The sequence below is a fragment of the Hemiscyllium ocellatum genome, chromosome 8, assembly GCF_020745735.1.
Source record: "Hemiscyllium ocellatum isolate sHemOce1 chromosome 8, sHemOce1.pat.X.cur, whole genome shotgun sequence".
Lineage (NCBI taxonomy): Eukaryota > Metazoa > Chordata > Chondrichthyes > Orectolobiformes > Hemiscylliidae > Hemiscyllium > Hemiscyllium ocellatum.
This window is the reverse complement of record NC_083408.1, coordinates 100,973,566-100,997,033: the sequence shown is the minus strand read 5'-3', so window position 1 is coordinate 100,997,033 and position 23,468 is coordinate 100,973,566. Positions and strand designations below refer to the sequence as shown.

Below are 23,468 nucleotides of genomic sequence, written 5' to 3'. Positions count from 1 at the left end.
CTGGAACTTAAACAAAATAAAACAAAGAACCGTGGATGCAGGAAATCAGGAATGAGATCAGAAATTGCTGGAAAAATGTCAGCAGGTCTTGCAGGATCTCTGGAGAGAAAGCAGAGTTAAGAACAATTCTGAAGAACGGTAACTGGACTCCTCTGCTCTTGGTTCGCTGCTTCGTCTCCCATTGCTCCTCAGCGATACATTTCCAGAACTACAGAGGAACCTCGATGATCCGAACAAGATGGGTGGGCACTATTTCATTCAGATAATTATTTGGATAATCAATTTGACCTTAAACAAGGGAAGCCATACTGATCTCATCCTGTGCTCCAACAGATAGTTTGTTTAAATCTATAATTTTGATCAGTTTGCTATGTAAACAAACTAGTCTTTGCATGCTTCAAATTGCAGATAAAATGAAGGACTAAACCCATACCATCACATAAATATATGAAATCCTAGTATTAAACAAGGTCCCAAACAGCTTCTACTGTCACAAGAGCATTTGTCAGTTTCCATGAACTGTCGAAATAGAAAAACAGAAGTACCGCGTCGCGTATGTGTTCACTTTCTCCGCCATTTCTTTTCATGAATGGCCCAGTGAAATGATGGGAATAAAGCACTTACTTTTGCAAAGGACTGTGTAACTATTCCTTATGTAAAAAAAAATTGAATCACTGTTGCTTGAGGTACTTGTATTCCTTTGTTTTTGCTAGCATTTTCACAAGTTCTTCAGTACAGATAATCTGAATTCACATTCCTCTTTGATGTAACATTTTTATGGGACCTTGAGATTATCTTCAGATAATCTGAAATTCGGAAGATTGATATTCAGATAATCAAGGTTCCTCTGTATTTCTTAAAACAGCGCTACCTGGACCCCACACTATAGATTATATGTTGTGCTGTTCTTGCTGACAATGGAGCACGAAGAGGCAAATTATGGACAAGTAGAAAAGCGAAGACTGGCAGAAAAGGATGAGATTTGGAAAATCTGGCACTTATATCTTTTGAATAAAGGAGATTGAGCAGATCATGGTATACAAAACCATGACAGGCTTGGATAAGACAGAGAAAGAAAACCAGCTGCTATTGCAAGGGCTGGGAGATACAGGTGTAATGTTTTGGGCATGAGGTGCAGGAAAGATGTGAGGAAGTTAGTTAGTTAGTTCAGCATTCTATGGAGATATACTTGTTAGGCTACAGGGATAAAACAAGAACAGTTTTTGACTGCTTCATAGTTAGCTGGAATAAAGTCAATGGGCTGAGTGACCTCCTTTTGTGCGATAATATCTCTGACTCCAAGTAAGGAGGAAAAATTCTAAGAGAGAGGTAAACCCAATCACGGTTAGTCAAGGAAGGTAGCAGGCACTAAATTGAAAAACAAAGCATAAGAGGAGGCCGGAGACGGCGATAAACCTGAAGACTGGGATAAATTCAAAATCCAGCAAAACATTACAAAGACAGAGAAAATAAGCAATGAGTACAAACTAGGTAAGGTACAAAAAAAATACGAGTTTCTTAAAATATATAAAAAAGAGAGGAGTCAAAGTGAACTTGAGCCCCTTAGAAAATGAACCAAGGAGACAATTTTGGGGAACAAGGAAATAGCTGAGGAGTTAAACAGATATTTTGTAACAATCTTGACCGAGGAAGATACTTGGAACATTCCATTAATACTCAAGAACCGGGGGAGGAAATTGAATACCATTACCATCATTAAAGTAGTAGTATTAGACAAACTAATGGGGCTAAAATAAGTTCCATAGCCCCAACAGCTTGCATTCTAGTTTTATGTCATCAGCAAATTCTAAGTGGAAAAGCAGGTTGTGAGAGGGATTGAGTTTACAGAGAAATATTTATAGATTATGTAAGTGAGCAAAACGTTGGAAAATGGAGTATAATGTGGGATAGTGTGAAGTTGGAATTTGGAAATGGAGAACAAAAGAACACACTATTTAAATGGAGAGTAATTGCAGAAAACTGTAACACAAAAGGCATTTGGGGGTACTTGTACACAAAGTACAGAAATCTAGCACACAGGTGCAGCAGATAATCAGGGAGGCTAATGGAATGTTGGCCCTTATTTCAAGGATGTTTAAGGATAACAGTAGGGACATCTTACTGCATTTGTACAAGATGCTGGTGAAACCACACCTGGAATACTGTCAGCAGTTTGGCCCTTTTATTTAAAGAAACATTCAAATTATCATTACGTTGGAGGTATTATCGCCAGGGAGCCCATGGCCTAGTGGTATTATTGCTGGACTATGTCATTCCTGATGAAGAGCTTTTGCCTGAAACATCGATTTTCCTGCTGCCTGATCTGCTGTGCTTTTCCAGCACCACTCTAATCTTGACTATTAATCCAGTCAGGTAATGTTCTGGGGACCTGAGTTTGAATCCCACCATGGCAGATGGTGGAATTTGAATTCAAGAAGAATCTGGAATTAAGGAGGTCATGATGACCACAAAATCATAGCTAATTATCAGAAATACCAATCTGGTTTGCTAATGTCCTTCACGGAAGGAAATCTGCCATCCTTACACAGTCTGGTATACATGTGACTCCAGACCCACAGCAATGTGGTTGACTAATTTCCCTCTGGACAATTAGGAATGGGCAATAAAGGCTGGCCTAACCAGTGACATTCTCATCCTGTGAATGAATTTTTTAAAAAAGTTCAGAGAAGGTTGAAGGTGGATAGGCTGGGGCTTTTATTTCACCCTCGAGTGAGGGAGGCTAAGGGGTGATCTTACAGAGATTTATAAAATTATGAGGGACAGAGATAAGATGAATAGTTAAGGTTTACTTCCAGAAGTAGGGGAGTCCAAAACTAGACGGTATATTTTTAAGGTGTGAGGAGAAGGATTTAAAAAGGGACCTCGGGGCAATTTTTTCACACAGGGGTGGTGCACGTATGGAATGAGTTGCCAGAGGAAGTGGTCATAGTAGGTACAATTACAGTTTAAAGACATTTGGACAGGTACATGAATAGGAAAGATTTAGAGGGGTATGTACCAAACACAGGCACGTAGAATCATAGAATCCCTGAAATCCCTGATTGGAATGGATGAGTTGGGCCAAAGGGTCTATTTCTGTGCTATATGACTTATGACTCTAAGTTTTACTTGTATAATCCCCGCTATGTCAGAATTGTGTTAGGAGTAAAGGGCAAACAGGTCGGGACTCTAAATCACTGGAGTTTAGAACAAGAGGTGCTCTTAATGAAACACATCAGAGTCTTAAGGGGCAGAGTAGGGTAAATGTTGAGAACCTATTTCCCCTCATGGGACAAGCTAGGACCAGAGGGTCATAGTCTTAAACTGGAACCCCTTCTTCTGAGACTGAGATGAGGAGAAATTGCTTCTCTCAGAGGGTTTAGTGTCTTTGGAACTCTTTGCCACACATGGTGTTGTCAGAGTCATTGTGTATATTTAAGGCCGAAAGACGTAGATTCTTGATTTACAGGGGAAATCAAGAGTTCAGGGAAAGTTCAGGAAAGTGGATGTGAGAAATGTCAGATCAGCCATGATCCTACTGAATGGCAGAGCAGGCTCAAGGGGCCTAATGACCTACTTTGGTTTCTATTTCTTATGGTCTGATAAAAAAAAGTGTCATACACACCTCAGTCCTGGAAGTCCAATCACACCCCTCATCCAAATTGCCTTTATATCTTTCCGTGGGGAAAACAGAGGGGACCCAAGAAGGGGGCAGAGACAAGAAAAAGTGTTACTGTCATCCAGTGATTTCTAGCATCTGTTAATGGGACAATTTGTTATCAGGAGAAAGTGAGGACTGCAGATGCTGGAGATCAGAGCTGAAAATGTGTTGTTGGAAAAACGCAGCAGGTCAGGCAGCATCCAAGGAGCAGGAGAATCGATGTTTTGGGCATAAGCCCTTCTTCAGGCTTATGCCCGAAACATCGATTCTCCTGTTCCTTTGATGCTACCTGACCTGCTGAGCTTTTCCAGCAACACATTTTTCAATTTGTTACCAGTCTATTATAATTGATATAATAGCAGAGCATTTAAATTCACATGAAATAAACAGAGTGTAGACATGCTTTCAGAGTGTTGCTCCTTCATCAAGTGAATATGGTGACGTGTGACTTCTGAATTTATAAAATGCACTGCAGTGTCTGACATTAGACCACAAATTCATTGGCAGACTGTTTCAAGCTATGTGTACTAACTGGAGAGTTACCCATATTTCATCTGTGCTCCACTATCCTTGCCCAAACTGTCCAGCAGAATCATACTGCATATCATCTTATTGTCAAGTGTCAAGAAATATAGCAAGATTTTTGCTTTGTTTTGTCAAATTTTCATGCAACACCAACGGGTAAGGAAACATGAACTCCAGCTCAATGTCTGCAAGGTAACGTAAGGAAAGCAAGTTTTAACTGTCTTGTCAAGCAACCAATTGCCTAACTATTCTAAAGCACATGGATATTATTATTCAAAGACAAAGTAGAATGGAAGAGATGCATGACCAACAACCAAGTAGAGAACCATCAGAACTATATATTGGGCAGCTAGTGCTCATCAGAAATACATTCACAATTCCTTGGATATCAGCAAAAGGTTCTATAACATGCACTTAGCCCAAATAATACAATGTTAATACAGATCATGGTGCTACATTGCCAAGAAACAAAAGCCTAATCAAACTAATTCTTTGACATGCCAATCGAGCACAAAAAAGTGAGGAAGAAAACGGAGATAATTGTATTTGATCTGGAGCGATAGCAAACTGCAGCAGGGCAACCAAGAGCAAATGAGACCAACACATACCTCTCAATATTGGTATACGATCATCAGATCAAATGACTGGTCAAACCTTTAAAATATTACACTGAAGGTTGAATTGTTAAGCGTGTCAACTCGGTTTTTATCTGTTTTATATGAGATAAAATTAGATTAGATTCCCTACAGTATGGAAACAGGCCCTTCGGCCCAACAAGTCCACACCGACGCTCAGACAAATAACCGCCCAGACCCATTCCCCAACCTTATAATTACCCCTGACGAATGCACCTAACACTATGGGCAATTTAGCATGGCCAATTCACCTGAAATGCAAAATCTTGGACTGTGGGAGGAAACTGGAGCACCCGGAGGAAACCCACACAGACATGGGGAGAATGCGCAAACTCCACAGAGTCACCCAAGGCAGAAATCGAACCCGGGTCCCCGGCGCTGTAAGGCAGCGGTGCTAACCTCTGAGCCACCATGCCGCAAAATAGTTATTTAATTGACAACCCTGGCCTATTTATAACCATGTATACATTTAGGATTTCTTTTTTACTTTCTGGATAGAGGAGGATGTGTTACATCACAAAGTGCGCAGCAAGTATACCGTTAAGAAACATGCTCATGATATCATCATAATATCATAGGCAATGAGATATATCAAAGATTGAGGGTATTCAGGTCACAGGCTCCATCTTAACAAAGACCACGTGGAAAATGACACACTGATGAGTAAGTATTATTTGTAACCAAATAGTTGTATTATTTGTAAGTATTATTTGTAACCAAACATCTCAATAGTCATGCTTTCTTTTCTTCATTTGCTAATTTTCTCCCACCCTTAGATGGCATTGGGGCTGGTGAGTTGAGACTCAAGGGACACCCAGCCTGTAGGTGAAGCCCGGCCAAAGATGAAGACCAGCAACTTGTCTGCTTTTATTTTTTTCCTCTTTCTATGCTTTAAAAGTTTAGCATTACAGTTCTCTAACTTTATTTCTTTATTCTTCTAACTTATACTTAATATTTTGTACCTAGATACCTTTGTACCTAAGGTGGCAGCAGAAATGGTGACTTTATGGACTTTTCACTGTAATCCTATATCTCTGTACTTCAGTACATAGACAATAAAACCTAATTCTATTAGACACTGAAGTACCTATGCTTTTTTAAAAAATGCACTCACAGGTCAGGGTGTTGCTGACTAGGCAGCATTTATTGTCCATCCCTAATTTGTTGATAGCAGTTAAGAGTCAACCACATTGCTATGGGTCTGGAATCACATGTATGCCAGACCAGGTAAGGACAGCAATTTCTTTTCCCAAAGGACATTAGTGAACCAGATGGATTTTTCCAACAATTAGCAATAAATTTATAATTATCATTAGACTCTTAATTCCAGATTTTATATTGAATTCAAATTCCACCATCTGGGCACCGATGTTTGAACTCAGGTTCCCAGAACGTTACCAGGGTCTCTGGATTAACAGTCCAGTGATAGCACCACCAGGCCATCACTCCCCTTGTTGTGATGTATTCATATATACCAGGATCCGTAATGAACGCTCATGGAATCTTTCAGTACTACATTACGAGTTCTTACATCATGGGAATTTACGAAATCATTGCCTCAAAATAGCCTCCCTAAAACACAAGCCTACTTTATGGTTACAGATCAGGTTGTAGCGGTTGTGGTTTGGTAATGTGCTGTTAGAGGAACCTTGAGAGTTGCTGGTAGCATAGAACATACAACAATACAGTGCAGAATAGGCCCTTTGGCCCTCGATGTTGCGCCAAGCGTGGTGGAAATATCCCTGCGTTAGTAACCCATAACCCCAGGTTAATGTTTTGGGGCCATGGGTTCAAATCTCACTATGGCAGATGGTGAAATTTGAAATTAATGAAATTCTAGAGTTGAAAATTAGCTTAATGTGACCATTATCAATTGTTGTTACAAACCCATTCAGTTCTCCGCCCTTTATGGAAATAATCTGATCTTCTTGTCTGAATTACATATGAATCCAGACTCCCAACAATGTGGTTGACTCTTAGCTGCCCTCCAGGCAGTTAGGGTTGAGAAATAACTGCTGGCCTAACCAGCGGTGCCCACTTCCCAGGTATGAATAAAACAATTGTCCCAAACCTTGGCTCACCAACCAACTTCGATCCTAATTATTCAATCATATTTGACATTTACAGCTCATGGATCCTGCTGAGCAATTGCCAATGAGCAAATTAATCTTTATAGTCAACTCTGAACAATTATAGAAACGTTGAATCTTATTGGAGCTATTCCAGCCCTTTGAAAGAACCATCCAACTCCTTCTCCATGCCCATTTTCTCTCTGTTGCCTTGGAAATGTTTTCTTTTGCGAGTTACTATTACGTTTGCTTCATTATTCTTTCAAAGTATGTGCAATCTAAATCATAGCTTCTAACACTATAAACAATTTATGCACACAGCTTTCCTGGTCTCCTTACAAGCCAAGAAATCTCAACTACTCTTGTATGATTCGATTACACTGGAGTTTTTTTTAAAAACTCTTTTTATAGTTTTCAACCTGCTAATATTCATTAGGAATTCATAACCATTGGCCTCCTTCATAAACCAGGATGCTGTCATATTCATTTATAAATTAGTCATGAAGTTTGTAAATATTTGAAACTCATGTTAAGACTGCCTCTGCAGCTGTACCCAGGAGACTAAACAAACTTTACAATATATGTAATAAGTTGAATAAGGCCAAAAGGTGGCTTTTTAAAATTTTTGGATTGTGCCTGATTTAAAAAGGCACCTCACTGACCAACACAGAACAAAAATGCTTCACATTTGCCAATGCTACACAATGAACATCTGGCTCCAGTGTGTTAGAAGAACTTACACAAGGCTCAAGTTTGTTGCCCTAATATTGTAAGCATTCAAGTACGGTGGTGCACAACAGACTTGTGCACCATTACTTAATACAACTGCTTCCGACATTCTAACTATGAAGCTGACTCCCCCTCCAGGCTACGCAAAGAAATTTGTGTGAGCTCTCTCTGCTTTGAGCTGCTTCTCCATTTTAACACCTCACTTCAGGTCTGAAGATCATATACAAACTACAGGAAACACTGGATTCTTAACACTGAAGGAATTCTAGAAATATGAAACAGAATTGTTTGGAAACACGTTTGATAGGTCACAAGCTTAAACCACATTGGGACCCGTTGAACACAAAGAATGCACTCCCTTTGCATCGGTGCAGTGAGAAGATTCAATTGCAGCTTATCCATTGGGTACAGGCAGCCGTTTCAAACCAATAGGAAGATGAGAGAAGATAAATATGCCTTAGATATTGAGTAGAGGTTAGTAGTGATATGGGCTTTGCTATCCTGGAATTAAATTGCTGAAAATCAATACTGTTGACCCCAAATGCTAATGGAACAAATTTTACTGATTTTTTTAAAACACTTGCATCCTTCTGCCTAGCAACTAAATGATTTCTTATACCGTTGCTCATTGACAATATGGAATCCAGGGAAACTTAGTGTTTGATAGCTAATCTATTCTGCCTTACAAGTCACCTTACATATCCTTTATGTGAATAGTGATATTAAAAGATTGCAAGGTTAATTGCTGTTTGCTTCATTTCTGGTCATTTCAAAAGCAGAAAAAAATACCTGGTTCTCACTTCTAAAAGATTCTGTAAAATGTCAACAAATCATGTCAACAAATGAACAAAGCATGGCAGCTGGACTATAATGGAGGCTGTCAAAACTTTTATAAACATAGATATAATGTTTAATATTTCCTTGTTACACCACATTGTTGAATTTCAGAAAAGTATTCCAAAAAGTGATAAAAAGACCACACCACACCACATTAATTTAGCTACTTTTAATCATAAACAGTATAAATATTTGAAAATGATAAACCAAGAGCATCCATACCATCAAGCATTGCAAACAGGATTCAAAATATAAAAATCTTAACCAGACAAAAGAGATAACAATCAGTTCACAGCCAAACACCATTGAGCTGGATTATTTACTTGGTATTTAATTAAAACCATCTGAGTCTAGCAATACTAATGAAGTGCGTGAGAACATTTACTTTGAAATGACCAACACATGATCCAGTGCATTCTGTAAGCAAAGTTCAGTTTAAGCTTATTTACTTTTTACCTTTGCACATTCTCCAAGATCACCTTCTTATTAATAACAGTAATGAATGGAACTGTGCTACTGGTCTTGCTGCCAAAATAGTCACTGCATCAGTTATATAGCGTTACACTCTCACTCAAGACCGTCTTATGAAAGTTGATTTGTAATGAAGCTCTGGAATGGCCAAAACCAACGTTAAAAAAAAACTCTGGCATTCGCAAAGTGAGCAAGAATCAGATCAAATGTGTTTCTGTGAACAACAATGCCTTCATTTGTTAAATACTTCTGTGATCTAGGACAAGAAAGTCCCACAGACTACACAACTTGCTAGCATTTTTTTTAATGCTGCAACAAAAAAATAAAACAAATTCTATATTCAAGTTGAACTCAACACTGATGTACTGAAAATTAAAACAAATGTATCTCAATCTATTTTGCAAAAGACAAAAATGGTACAAAAGGTGCTTGCCAGCAAATATATGCCAGCTGTCTGTCGTCTAAGCATGTCTGCAATGAATATGATAGATTAAGACAGAAGACTCCTACACTTCATAAAACAGTTCACCAACAGAAGAAACCCATGAATTGTTAAGTAAAAGCAGAAATTACTGGAAGTACACAGCTAGTCTGTTAGCATCTGTAAAGACAAAAAAACAAACTGACATTTCAGATATAGATCCTACATCATAACTTGAAAGTGAGACTGTATTATCTTCCAGTTTGTAATTCTGGAAAAATATTCCCAATCAAAAAGTTTCCTTTTGCATCTGCTGACAGACTTGTTGTATATCTCTTGAACTTTGTTTTTTTTATTTAACAATTGCACTTCCTTATGTCAAATTACAATGGAATACACACAGGGGCACATAGCTTCCATTCAAGTTGGAATCCTGATACTAATGACTCCCAATAAAGAAATGCCACACAGCAATTTTTAAAATCATGCCACACACCCCCATTAGCGTACCTATGCACTTCAAAGGCTTTCCTTCTTTCAGAATGAATTAAAAGCTGTCAAAAAAACTTCATGTTACGAACTAAAGGATTTTGATAAAAATAAATCACAATTTTAATTTAAATGTCCTTCCTGGACATTTTTAACTTGTCTGCATTTCAGCTGGCAGTAATGTGAACACATTGGTAGGAAATGTCTGCTCAGTATCTGTTCACAGTAATAAATGTCTCCACTCAGTAACTGGAAAACATCTGCGATGAAACATTTTAAAAATACAGAATTGATAAAATGTTAATGATTAAATAGTCTAATTAGTTTGACTTTTCCTACCCATGTTTTCTCCTTGTTTTCAGCAATAAATGAAAAAGAATCAGAAGACAACAACTTGATGTTGTGAAAACTTTGAAAAACAATTGATTATCTTTTCACTGTTACACTCTCTTATTTTAATGCTGGAGCCTTCCCACACCTGTGCCTCTTATCCTTCTCATTATACACAGTCATAACATTGGAAAAGCTTCCCTCTGGCGCTCTTCCTCAAAGTCTTTTACAAATCCTTTCTCCACCCATAGCCTCCTGCTTACCACACACTCTCATCTCCAAATCTATTTCCAGATACTTAAAATGACTGACATAAATGATTGGTTGAAACACCCACACAATCCCCCTAAAAGGGGTAAAATTACTGTGTACATATGTATAAACACTAAGAAACATACTTACAAAATGTAAAGAAAATACAAGGCAACTTACCAGTATACAATCTCTGTACCTTGGTTATTAATTGTTATTATTTGGCTGCTTTCCTGTTGAATTTATAATAGTTGGTTTAAGCAGCAAAGGATGCAAGTCACAGTCAGTTCAGCTATGTTCAGTGTCAAGACAGTAATGCAAGGCTGGATGGTCTTTCCTTCAGCTATGAGAGTAATAGGTAAAACTGATCAGTTAATGGCATGGATTGACACATGAAAACAGGATATTGTTGACATCCCAGAAGCAAGTCCGAAGGAAGAGCTGGACTGGCAACTCAATGTTCTGGGCTATAGGATCTTTAGATGAGACAGAGGAGGGTGTAAAAAGGGTAGTGGAGGAGCACTATTGATTAAGGAGTCGATTACTGTAATAAGGAGAGATGATATCTTGAAATGTCCTCAAATGAGGCTTTGTGGATAGAATTTAGAAATAATAAGGGGGCAGCCACTTTATTCTGAGTGTATTATATGCCTCCAAAAGGGTCAGCAGGAAATGGTACAGCAAATATGCAAACAGTTCACAGAGGTGTGCAAAAATAATAATCGGATAATTATATATTTGGGATTTCAACTTTCCCAACATAAATTGGGATACTCATAGTATTAAACATTTAGAGGGGGTAGACTTTTTTGAAATGTATCCTGGGATTTTCTTTTTCATCAATATGTAGAAAACTCAAGGGACGGAGCAGTGCTGGATCAGTTTCATGTGAACGAAGCTGGACAAGTGTCCAATGAAGCAGTAGGGACACACTTTAGTGAAAACGATCACAACATAGCACAGCTCAATTTTGTTCTGGACAGTTGACTGGGAACACCTCCTTATGGGTAAGTCTACCTTGGAGCAGTGGGGTCAATCATAAAGGAGCGAGGAAGAGTACAGATCCAACATGTACCCTTTAGAGGGAAACGTAGGAGCAATAAGTTTAGAAAACCCTGGATGTCTTGGACAATTCTGGACTGAATGTGGAAGGGGAGAAAGAGCAAGTTCAAAGGGAGCAATTCAGCTGTGGCCCAAGAGAAATAAAAGAAAGCAGGAGGGAACTTAAAGGAATTAGAAGAGCAAAAATGGGGTATGAAAAGGAACTTGTCAACAGGATACAAAAAATCCTCAGATATTTTATAAATACATTAAAGTGAAGGGGTTAAACAGGGAAAGTGTAGACCCTATTAGGGACAAAAGGGGGCAGTGTGTGTGTGAATCTGCAGGATATTGGAAGGGTGTTAAATGAATACTTCTGTTCAGTCTTCATTCTGGAAAAGGAAAACATAGGTACAGAATTGAGGAAAAGGGATTGTGAGGAAATTGCACAGTTTGGGATAGGAAGTGGGGAGATATTAGAGACTCTGTTGGGCTTTAAAAAGGACAAATTACCCTGGCCTAGATGAATTTCATCCCAGGCTGCTGTGGGAGGTGAGGCAGGAAACTGCAGAGGCTCTGACACAATTTTTTAATTCCTGTCTGTCCATTGCTTGGGGGGGGGGGGGTGTGGAGAAGTACCAGAGGACTGGAGGACGGTTAATGCAGTTTCACTTTTCAACAACAATGGTAGAGATAAACCAGGAAATTACACACTAGTGATTCTCACATCAGTGGTAGGGACACTATTGGAGAAAATTCTGAGGAGTAAATTAATACCCACTTAGGGTCAATTACAGATAGTCAGCATGACTTTGTCTGAGGGAAGCCTAACAAATTTGTTACAACGTCTTAAAAATGTGATCAAATGTGTGGATGAGGGAAGTTCAGATGATGTAGTTTATATGGTTTTTAGCAAAGCTTTTGACAAGGTTTCACAGGTAGACTGATTGAGATAGTTAAAACTCATCAAATTGGGGGAAACTTGATGAGATGGATCAGAAACTGACTTAGTAAAAGGACACAAAGGGTTGCATTAGAAAACTGCTCAAGTGGCTAGGCTAGTGTCCAGTGGTATATCACAAGGATCAGTTCTGAAACCCGTATTGATTGTTGTATACATGAACGATACAGATGAAAATGTGGCGGGACTGTTAAGCAAGTTTGAAGATGACACCATGATTGATTAATAGCAAAAAAAAATGGTTGTAAGTTTTAGGAAGATATAGACATGTTGGTCAGATGGTACTTACCTTTGCTAAGTGTAAGGCAATGCACTTTAGAGAAAGAAACAAGATGAGGGAGTATTTAAATGAATGATGGGACACTGGATAGGTTAAAGGAACAGAGGGATCTTGGCGTATTTATTCATAGATCCCTGAAGTTGGCAGAGCATGTGCATAGGATAGTCAAGGTAGCATATGAGACACTTGCTTTCAACAATTGTGGCATTGAGTACAGAAGCAAGGAGGTAATGTTGGAGTTGTACAGAGCATTGGTTAGGCACAGCTGGAGTACAGTCTGTAGCTCTGGTCACCTCACTACTGGAACAAAATGACTGCACTAGAGGTGGTACAGAGGATGTTCACCAAGATGTTGCCTGGAATGGAGAAACTGAGCTATAAGGAGAGACTAGATAGGCTTGGATTGTTTTCTTTAGAGCAGAGAAGACTGAGGGGAGACATGATTGATGCGTATAAGATTATGAGGGGTGTGTACAGAGTAGGTAGACAGCAGCTGATTGAGGAGGTCAATCACGATAGGACAGAGTTTCAGGCTAAGGGGCAAGGGAAAAAAAAATTTCATTCAGCAGGCAGTGGGAATCTGGAATATACTGCCTGGGAAGGTAGTGGAGGCTGAAAACTTTGGGATATGGGACAAGTGCAGGAAATTGGGATTAGCGCACCCTTAGTGGCAGTTACGTCGGTGCAGACTTGATCGGCCAAAGAACCTTTTCTGCACTGTACGAGTTTATGAATTCAGTTAAACATGCTTTAAAAATTGCTGAATTTCGCAATGAGCTCTTGCTTTTGCGTTAGCTCTGCCTTTCATGTAACAGCTTTGTGATTTAATCCTGTTTAATGTAGTTTAGCTAGGAAACTAAAGTTTGCATTAAAAACACTGGTACTTTCATATGAGGAAGAAGAAAGACAGTGCATGGAATCTATTGACATGAATGAACTCAAAGATTGCACTCGAGGGAGCTTTAGCATGTAGTAGCTGTCTTAAATGCAGTGTCTCTCATAACAAACTATCGTGGTAGTAAAAGAATCCCCTGAACTACACACAGAACAACCTCGATTGTCCAAATGAGACAGGGTGGAGAGTATTTTGTTTGGATAACTGATTGTTCGGATAATGTTTTTATGGGCCTTTGAGATCTTGTTCGGATAATCCGAAATTTGGATAATTGATGTTTGGAAAACTGAGGTTGTTCTGTACAACTTCCTGCCCAGTTTAACCTAACAAAATTCTACTTTGAAAGTATTTCTGCATTTTACTTCCAGGAAGACGCAACTCATTTTTGCAAGGTTACTTCTGGGTTTTGTCTCAATCATATTCTTGCTACAATTAATCCCTGCATTTCAAGTTGAGAGTCATGAACCAACCTGATACTAAAGGAAAAAGAAATGGTCAGATGTTCTTCCACTTTTCTTTGAGGTTAGTTTTGCCCTTAACACTCAATTCACACTTGTAAGTTTAGTATCATTCTGAAGCCGTGCTCTAACTTCAAATTTCCATTTGAATGCAGAATTTGCTGCGATACTCTTGTCTCATTGCATCAAACACTCAGGAGCAGATCATAATAATTCCCTCGTCCATTCAAAATCTCACCCGAAGTGCAACACAGTAGCTTGCATTTAGCTGCCTGAAGAACTGTATTAAAAGTTAAAACCCTGGATAACACCAGTGCATAAATCAGATCTGTATTTGTAATAACTCCATAATTATTCCCACAAAATGGACTCTTCATAAGAATGAGCCCTGTGAAATTCTAAATCATTCGTACCTTCAGATCATCAGAGAGGCTGAAAGTGCCACATTGACAGAGCAGCGCAATCATTTTCACTTAGAGACTCTTTCAGCAGTTTTCAAAGCCAACGTTACAAGATTGTAGGAACTATTCAAAACCGTGTGAAGATTTAATAAAAGGCAAGCAATGATAGAGAGTGAAAGTAGTTTGAAAGCAGAAGTCCTTTTCACTTCATAAGGTGCATGATTTAAAAAAAAACTATTTTCAATAGGAAAACATTCATTTCAGCTAACCAACTCACCTGATATATTAGCAGAGGCTCTAAAGTTGCTATAGCTTGCTTCTACTTTAATAATTTTGTTGTTCCTTTAAGCAACCACTTTAATTTGCAAACTGATGACATTAAACAGTACTATTCAAACTCTGGTTGCTCACTGTCTAGAAGACATCAAATTCCAACAAAAACAAAATAACAAGTGAATGCTTCTCAAAAGCTCTAAAAACCAAATGCATTTAATTACTGTGACATGATTGAGGAATATAATAGAAATATAAAAGAAGGAAGGCCATAAGTCTACTTCTAAGTGTGCAATAAGAAGTCAAGTTACAATAAATGCTGTGAACTACAAATATGCTTTGATTGTTTACAGTCACAAACTTCTTTGCTCCCAACCTGTATGAGAATATCTGGATTGAAAGTTTGCCATGAGCGTGTGGAGGAATGCAGATGATGGTTTTTTTTTGACAGACAATGGACATGGGAAGATTCATGGTACGTATGAACTACATCTCTCCTTATTACTGGTATTTGAGTGGGTGATTAAAATCAGGCCATATCAAAGAAAAAAAACCCTGATTTGAAGTCTACTTACAAGACAAGCATAATCTTAGCTGAGATCTAAAACCAGAGACAAAGACAGTCACCACCCTCTGTACTTCAGCTTGTGATATCCCTGTAGTAATAAAAAGGCAAGATCCATGCGGTCCAGCTGGCTTCCAGTTGCACTGTGAAACCTGCCTTTAAAACAGCATTTTACTCACATTAGACAACCCACAAAGTAATTACTAACTTCCAACTAGAATCATCTGTATATACCACAACCTGACAGAACATGCATCAGCTTAATCTCAACCACGTAAAATAATCAATTCTTTGAAGGAGGTCCTCATGACAAGGCTCCTAATAACAACCTCTTCAGAAAGTATTTAACATGTAACTGAGAATTAGAAGTACTTATTTTCTATTGCTAGTGATCTTAGATTTTTCTGTGAATGTTATATGATACTGTATTTACTACTGGAGACCTTTCGTGCTCCCACATTTCGATCCCACTCATTGGTGATCAACTCATTCTTTGTCTACTTCACTATCTTAATTATGGAATATAATCCCGAAAGTTGTGAATTATGATGAAAGTTCATTATCGTGAAATGTTCACTCTGTTGCTCTCTCCGGAGATGCTAAGTTCTTTCCAGTATTCTGTTCTTACTTCACATTCCCAACATCTGTACTTCAACTTTACTAACAGGCAAACTGGAAGTAGAAGTGAAATATGAACTGAAAACAGTGCCTCCTTTTTGAAAGTCTGAGATTGGCTGGCACCCGTCTCAGTGGTTCAGCAAAAGATGCAGCTTATGGAAAAAAATGCAATTATTTGAAGGTTTGAGATGTGTTGTGACAGTCATTAATCAAGGAGGAGGCCAGCAGAGAGGTTATAGTTCAATGAATAGGACAATCTAGAAGGCAGGTCTTAGAACCTGGCATTGCTTTTGGTTTCTTTCACAGTTGAGTGCCCTGTACCAAGGTCAGTGCAAAATCATAAAAAAACTCTCAATGGCTTGCAGTTGCAAGTCCACGTACCAACTCCTTTTCAGTGTGTGCTCAAAATGCTGTTTGACAAAGAATATTGTGTGCTCCAAGAACAAATTGACACGGAGCTTTAGTGGCTGCTTGCAAACATTCAAAGTTTTTTCTACTTTCTGACAAACCAATCAGATAATCAAATCTTGAAAACAAATCTCCCCAGATAGAGTCATTTGTAAATCAGACAAATATGCAGAAGACTGATGCTGATCACGGAACCTGAAAAACATTCCCCTTCATTTTGGAATGAAGTGTTTGTATGTAATGATGGCATTACAGTGGAGTTTGGAAAATGTTGACTGGAGTATGCTGATCATCTCACCATCTTTCAGCAACTGAACAATTAGATTGGAATATCATTGCTCAATCCATTTCTGTCTTGGAAGTGGTAGACAAATGGGCAAACCATGTCAATCTTAACTTCGCAGTCCCTGGACCCTGTATTTTTCGCAGCATTCGAGAGGATAGGTTCACTTTGTCATGTCCCAAAGCCTTATGATTATAGCATTCCAAATCCTTCACTGCCTTCATTAATAGCCAGTTTCAGCATTTTGTGCAGTTCTTCGTAGGAATCATAAGTAGGAAGGCACAACTGGTTAAAGCTGGATATGAATAAAGAGAATTGGTCAATACAAAAATCAGGAACTGGAAACTGGCCTCAGTAATGATAGCTACGAAACTATCATTAAAAGAAAAAAACATTTGGCTTGCTTGTGTCCTTAGAAGATCTGTTTTCCTTATCTGGTCTGGCCAACATGTTTGGTGCACCAATCTGTCCACCACTGAAGCCAGATGCCAACTCACAGACACCTCCTCCTACTGCCCCCTCGACCGTGACCTTACCTCTCACACCAAATCATCTCCCAGACCATTCACAACCTCATCACCTCAGTGGATCTCCCATCCATAAATTCCACCCTCAGTCCTGGAACCCCACACCGTCCAGTTCTACCCCTTACCCAAAATTCACAAACCTGATTGCCCCGGTCGACCCATTGTCTCAGCCTGCTCCACAGAACTTATTGCCTCATATCTTGACACTGTCCTGTCCCTCTTAGTCCAGGAACTCCCCACATACATTTGGGACACCACCCACACCCTCTACCTCCTCCATGACTCGTTTCCCTGGCCTCCAAAACCTCAGCTTCAGAATGGACACCTAGTCCCTATACAAGTCCACCTGCCAAGGGAAAGGTCTCCAAGCCTTCTGTTCTTCCTCTCGCACTGACGCAACCAGTATTCCTTCACATTTGATTGGCTAAACTGGTCCTCGCCTTCAACAATTCCTTCGAATCCTCCCACTTCCTTCAGACCAAAAAGGGTAGCCAGGGGCACCTGCATGGGCCCCAGCTATGCCTGGCTCTTCATCTGATACATGGAATACTCAATCTTGCATAGTTACAATGGCACTATTCCTCACCTTTTCCTCCGCTGCATTGATGACTGTATCAGCACCACCTTATGCACCCATGAGGAGGTTAAACAGTTCATCAACTTCACGAACACCTTCAACCCTGACCTCAAGTTCACCTGGACCATCTCGGACACCTCCCTCCCCTTCACTCCTGGCACCTTCCCTTGCCACCACAAGAGATGTAAAACCTGTGCCCACGCCACCCCCTCCATCCAAGGCCCCAAAGAATTCTTCCACATCCAAGATTTTCCTGCACATCCAACCACCTCATCTACCACTCTGTTGTACTCGATGTGGTCTCTACACCGGAGAGACAAGGCGCCAACTCGTGGAACATTTCAGAGAACGTCTCTTGAACACACGCACCAAACAACTCCACCACCCTGGGCATCCTCCACTGTAAAATCCTCACCACCTGGCGCCTGAAGGAAGAAGGGCCTGTTTCCACACTGTAAGTGATCTAATCTAATCTAATCTAAACACCTCATCTTCTGCCTTGGGACCCTCCTACCAAATGGCAATGTTGATTTCACCAGTTTCCTCATCTCCCCTCTCCCACCTCATCCCAGATTCAACCCTCCAACTCAGCACTGCCCTCTTGACGTGTCCTACCTGTCAACCTTCCTTCCCACCTATCCGCTTCACCCTCTACTCCAACCCATCACCATCATCACCCACCTTCATCTATCTATCACCTTCCAAGTTACCTTAACCCCAGCTCCAGACCCCCCTCCTATTTGTCTCTCAGCCCCCTTCCTACGCAGACCACCCCCCCACATTCCTGATGAAGGGCTTATGCCCGAAACGTTGACTCTTCTGCTCCTTGGATGCTGCCCGACCTGCTGTGCTTTTCTAGTGTAACACTTTTTGACTCTGATCTCCAGCATCTGCAGTCCTCCCTTTCTCCTACATGCTACACCAGACCTACAGCAATGTGGATTGGCTATTAATTGCCTCTGGATTGGCCTATCAACCCACTCAGCTCAAGGATAGTTAGGGTTGAACAACAAACCGTTGGCCTTGCCAGCAATACCCATACCCATGAAAGAAGAAAAATAAGTACTAAACAGGAAATCAGCTTTTCAGTCCCTAGAGTCTGCTCTACAATTCAGTGAGATCATAGCTGATTTGTATCTAAATTTTATTCAGCCGCCTTGGCATCATGTATGTTTAAATGCCTTTCTGTCTTGCAATGATTTGTTCATCTCAGATTTTAAGCTATTTATGGAGTTGGTTTTTTGGAGCAGATCATTCCACAGTTCCACCAACTGCATGCCGAGAAGTGTTTCCCAGCTTTGATGTGGAGATGTACAAAGTTAAAAATCACATAGCAGTGGATCATAGTCCAACAGGTTTAATTGGAAGCACTAGCTTTCGGGGCACTGCACCACATCAGGTGGTTGTGGAGTACAAGATCATAAGACACTAAATTTTTGCAATAAATTCTGTGTCTTATGATCTTATACTTCACAGCCACCTGATGAAGGAGCAGCGCTCCGAAAGCTAGTGCTTCCAAGCAAACCTGGTGGACTATAACCTGGTGTTGTGTGATTTTTAATTCCCCAGCTTAGGAGGGAGTTCTTGAGGTGTAGAATTCATGGGGTTGGTGCGGAATTAAAGCACACAGTGCCTAGGAATTAGTATCGTAAAAGAAAATGCACATCTGCTATCCGTGCAACTACACCCTAGGAGTGTTCCTTTTACCGAACAACTTACCAGGTATGAGCTGTGGGCAAGGTATTCTGCGTAGGCGCTGCTATGATCTGAAAAGATGGGCACATTGCCACAAATCCTCCTGGAGGGAGTTGGGAGGAACCTGTCGTGAACTGTAACAACCGAGCAAGCTCTTCCTGTGTGAAACTGGACACTACTGTCCAGAACCACTTCATTACCTGTGGGTGGGGTGGAAAAAAAAAGAGCAGAGTTTTCAGAATTTTGACTATCGCACTCCTGACTATAATTTGATGCCGCTAATTTGGCTGCAGTTCCTGGTCAGCAAAAGTTTCTGAATGAGACATTCTCTATTCCTCGATCATGACAATTAAAGACAATTCGTCATTCCACTGACACAGAGACCTCTCCCCATCATCCAACATACAAATGCAAGCAAGACTTGCCTCATTTCAGATGAAAATGGCTGCTATAACAAACATTAGTAAATGGTGAGTTAAGTAGTTAAATGTTTGTTCTGATAAAAAAAAACATACACCCAAAGCATTTTTTGGGGCCACATATTGCAAACATTTTGTGTTTCATAAAAAACGCCTTAGTTTGCCTCTAATACAGAAAGCCCCGAGCTGTACCAACAACTCCTGTTATAGCTCCACAATTTGTCATTCTCTCTGGTTTACCTTCTCTCGGAAGTGCCAGGACCCTCCAACAATGACAGCATGGGTCTTGAAATCAGGTACACTGATGTTGCCAGTCCCACACATCAACAGCTGGAGGTCAAAATTTAACAATCAGAATCAAAGAAAGTTTCATTTTCAATAATTAAGAAAGGTAAAGTCACATGTATGTAATTTATGTAGAAAAGATACCAGATGGAGACAGGGCAATATTTTCCACAGTCTCAGTATTGAGGAATGCAAGGCAAGAGGGTAGGCTTTGCTTAGAAAGAAATAGGGAAATAAATGGTGGGAGAGTGTAATCAAAGATGACAAATTCACATTCTGTTGCCATTATAACTGCGGGCAGAGGAATTTATAATTGAAAATGTTGGCAGCTGTTTGGAAATGAAAGCTTTGTATAATTTGTTACACAATATATGTTCTGTATCTAAGAAAACAACTTCAAAAGAGACTGGTTGGAAGGAATACCTGGTGAAAGAACTGCTATAATTCAATGACAAAATGGGTAATTGTAAATGCTGATAAGCTAAGAAAAGCTAGAAGCATACAAAAGAAAAAGAAAGACTACTGTTTCGAATGACACACTGTCTATTTCATTCAGAGACCACTAAATCCATTGCGTATTTCCTGCTTTCAGCTCAAGGATCTCAGTATCACACGGCATAAGCACCGGATTTTAACTCATGGTTGAAAATAGAGAAGCTGCAACCTGCAAGCTTAGGGTACTGTGGATAAAGGATATGCTGAGAAACAGTGAAGACAGAGCACTCCTCGGATTTTGAAGAACAGGTGTAAATAGGTTGGAAAAGCGAAATAGGGTACAAGAAGTAAGATGACTGAACTTGGCTTGTCACACGTTTTTAAGTATCTACGTATATCTCTATAGAAAGATATAGAGACAGCTCAAAAAGAGAAACAAACTAATTCACTCTGTTCTTCTGTGAGTGAAAATTTTCAAAGACCTTTCCCAATGTCAAGGTATTGTGTACACACTGTATGTGGCAATGCTGCATTAAATTACTGTGAATGAAGCTCCATTCATAAAGACACATAAATGCATCTCAGATGCTTCCACACCAGGAGGGGGAAAAAGTCAGGAGACCAGGAGAGCTGTGTATGATTCTTAAATCCTAGTAGGTAGAAGGTGGACAACGCAGTAGCTCAGTGGTTAGCATTGCTTCCTGACAGTGCTAGGGTTTAATTCCAGCCTCGGGAGAACTACCTGTGTGGAGTATGAACATTCTCCCTATGTCTGCATGGGTTTCCTCCAGGAGCTCCGGTTTCATCCCACAGTCCAAAGAAGTTCCCTCCCACAGTCCAAAGGTTAGGTGGATTGGTCATGTTAAATTGCCTATAATTTCCAGGGATGTGCAGGCTAGGTGGATTTGCCAAGGGAAATGCAGGGGTACCGGGATAGGGTATGGGTTTGGTCTGGGTGGGATGCTCTTTTGAGGGTCAGTGTGGACCCAATGGGTTGAATGGCCTGCTTCCACACTGTAGGGATTCTATGATTCCAACAGACCAAACCTCTTATTTACGGAGTGGAAGATTTGTATATTCTAACTTTACGCTGCATATCATAAATATTGTTCTGTTCTATGCAAGATTGGACTCAACCTGCAAGCAGGCCAGCTTACATTCAAAATGCAGAGGGTCTTGTGGCATAGTGGTAGTCTCCCTCACAGTGTATCAGATCATGGTTAAGAAAAAGAAGGAAGCATATGTAAAGTATAGACAGGATAGATCAAGTGAATCCTTAGAAGAGTATAAAGGAAGTAGGAGTATATTTAAGAGGGAAATCAGGAGGGCAAAAAGGGAACATGAAATAGCTTTGGCAAATCGAATTAAGGAGAATCCAAAGAGTTTTTCCAAATACATTAAAAGGACAAAAGGGTAACTAGGGAAAGAGTAGGGCCCCTCAAAGACCAGCAAGGCAACCTTTGTGTGGAGCCGCAGAAAATGGGGGAGATACTAAACGAGTGTTTTGCATCAGTATTGACTGTGGAAAAGGATATGGAAGATATAGACTGCAGGGAAATAGATGGTGACGTCTTGCAAAATATCCATATTACAGAGGAGGAAGTGTTGGATGTCTTGAAATGGGTAAAGGTGGATAAATCCCCAGGACCTGATCAGGTATACCCTAGAGCTCTGTGGGAAGCTAGAGAAATGATTGATGGGCCTCTTGCTGAGATATTTGTACCATCGATAATCGTAGGTGAGGTGCCGGAAGACTAGAGGTTGGCTAACGTGGTGCCACTGTTTAAGAAGGGTGATAAGGACAAGCCAGGGAATGATAGACCGGTGAGCCTGACGTCGGTGGTGGGCAAGTTGTTGGAGGGAATCCTGAGGGACAGGATGTACATGTATTTGGAAAAGCAAGGACTGATTAGGGATAGTCAACATGGTTTTGTGCGTGGGAAATCATGCCTCACAAACTTGACTGAGTTTTTTGAGGAAGTAACAAAGAGGATTGATGAGGGCAGAGTGGTAGATGTGATCTATGTGGACTTCAGTAAGGCATTCGACAAGGTTTCCCATGGGAGACTTATTAGCAAGGTTAGAACTCATAGAATACGGGGAGAACTAGCCATTTGGATACAGAGCTGGCTCAAAGGTAGAAGATCATTGGTCCACTACTTTTTGTCATTTACATAAATGATTTGGGTGCGAGCATAAGTTAGTAAGTTTGTAGATGACACCAAAATTGGAGGTGTCGTGGACAGCGAAGAGGGTTACCTCAGATTACAACAGGATCTGGGCCAGATGGGCCAATGGGCTGTGAAATGGCAGATGGAGTTTAATTCAGATAAATGCAAGGTGCCGCATTTTGGGAAAGCAAATCTTAGCAGACTTATACACTTAATGGTAAGGTCCTAGGGAGTGTTGCTGAACAAAGAGACCTTGGAGTGCAGGTTCATAGCTCCTTGAAAGTGGAGTCACAGGTAGATAGGATAGTGAAGAAGGCGTTTGGTATGCTTTCCTTTATCAGTCAGAGTATTGAGTACAGGAGTTGGGAGGTCATGTTGCGGCTGTACAGGACATTGGTTAGGCCACTGTTGGAATATTGCGTGCAATTCTTGTCTCCTTCCTATCGGAAAGATGTTGTGAACCTTGAAAGGGTTCAGAAAAGATTTACAAAGATGTTGCCAGGTTTGGAGGATTTAAGGTACAGGGAGAGGCTGAACAGGCTGGGGTTGTTTTCCCTGGTGCGTCAGAGGCTGAGGGGTGACCTTATAGAGGTTTACAAAATTACAAGGGGCATGGATAGGGTAAATAGGCAATGTCTTTTCCCTGGAGCCGGGGAGTCCAGAACTAGAGGGGATAGATTAGATTAGATTACTTACAGTGTGGAAACAGGCCCTTCGGCCCAACAAGTCCACACCGACCCGCCGAAGCGCAACCCAC

At 40.3% G+C, this 23,468-nt stretch overlaps 1 protein-coding gene across 1 annotated transcript in view; it reads right to left on the bottom strand.

Annotated features, from left to right (window-relative positions):
- Positions 1-14,870: 14,870 nt before the first annotated feature.
- arel1 (apoptosis resistant E3 ubiquitin protein ligase 1) overlaps positions 14,871-23,468 on the bottom strand; it is a 90,108-nt gene continuing 81,510 nt past the window's right edge. Inside the window, 3 exon segments of the mRNA XM_060829395.1 lie at positions 14,871-16,897; positions 19,426-19,601; positions 20,061-20,150. Coding sequence (XP_060685378.1) covers positions 16,795-16,897; positions 19,426-19,601; positions 20,061-20,150 — 369 coding nt within the window. The 3' untranslated portion in view covers positions 14,871-16,794.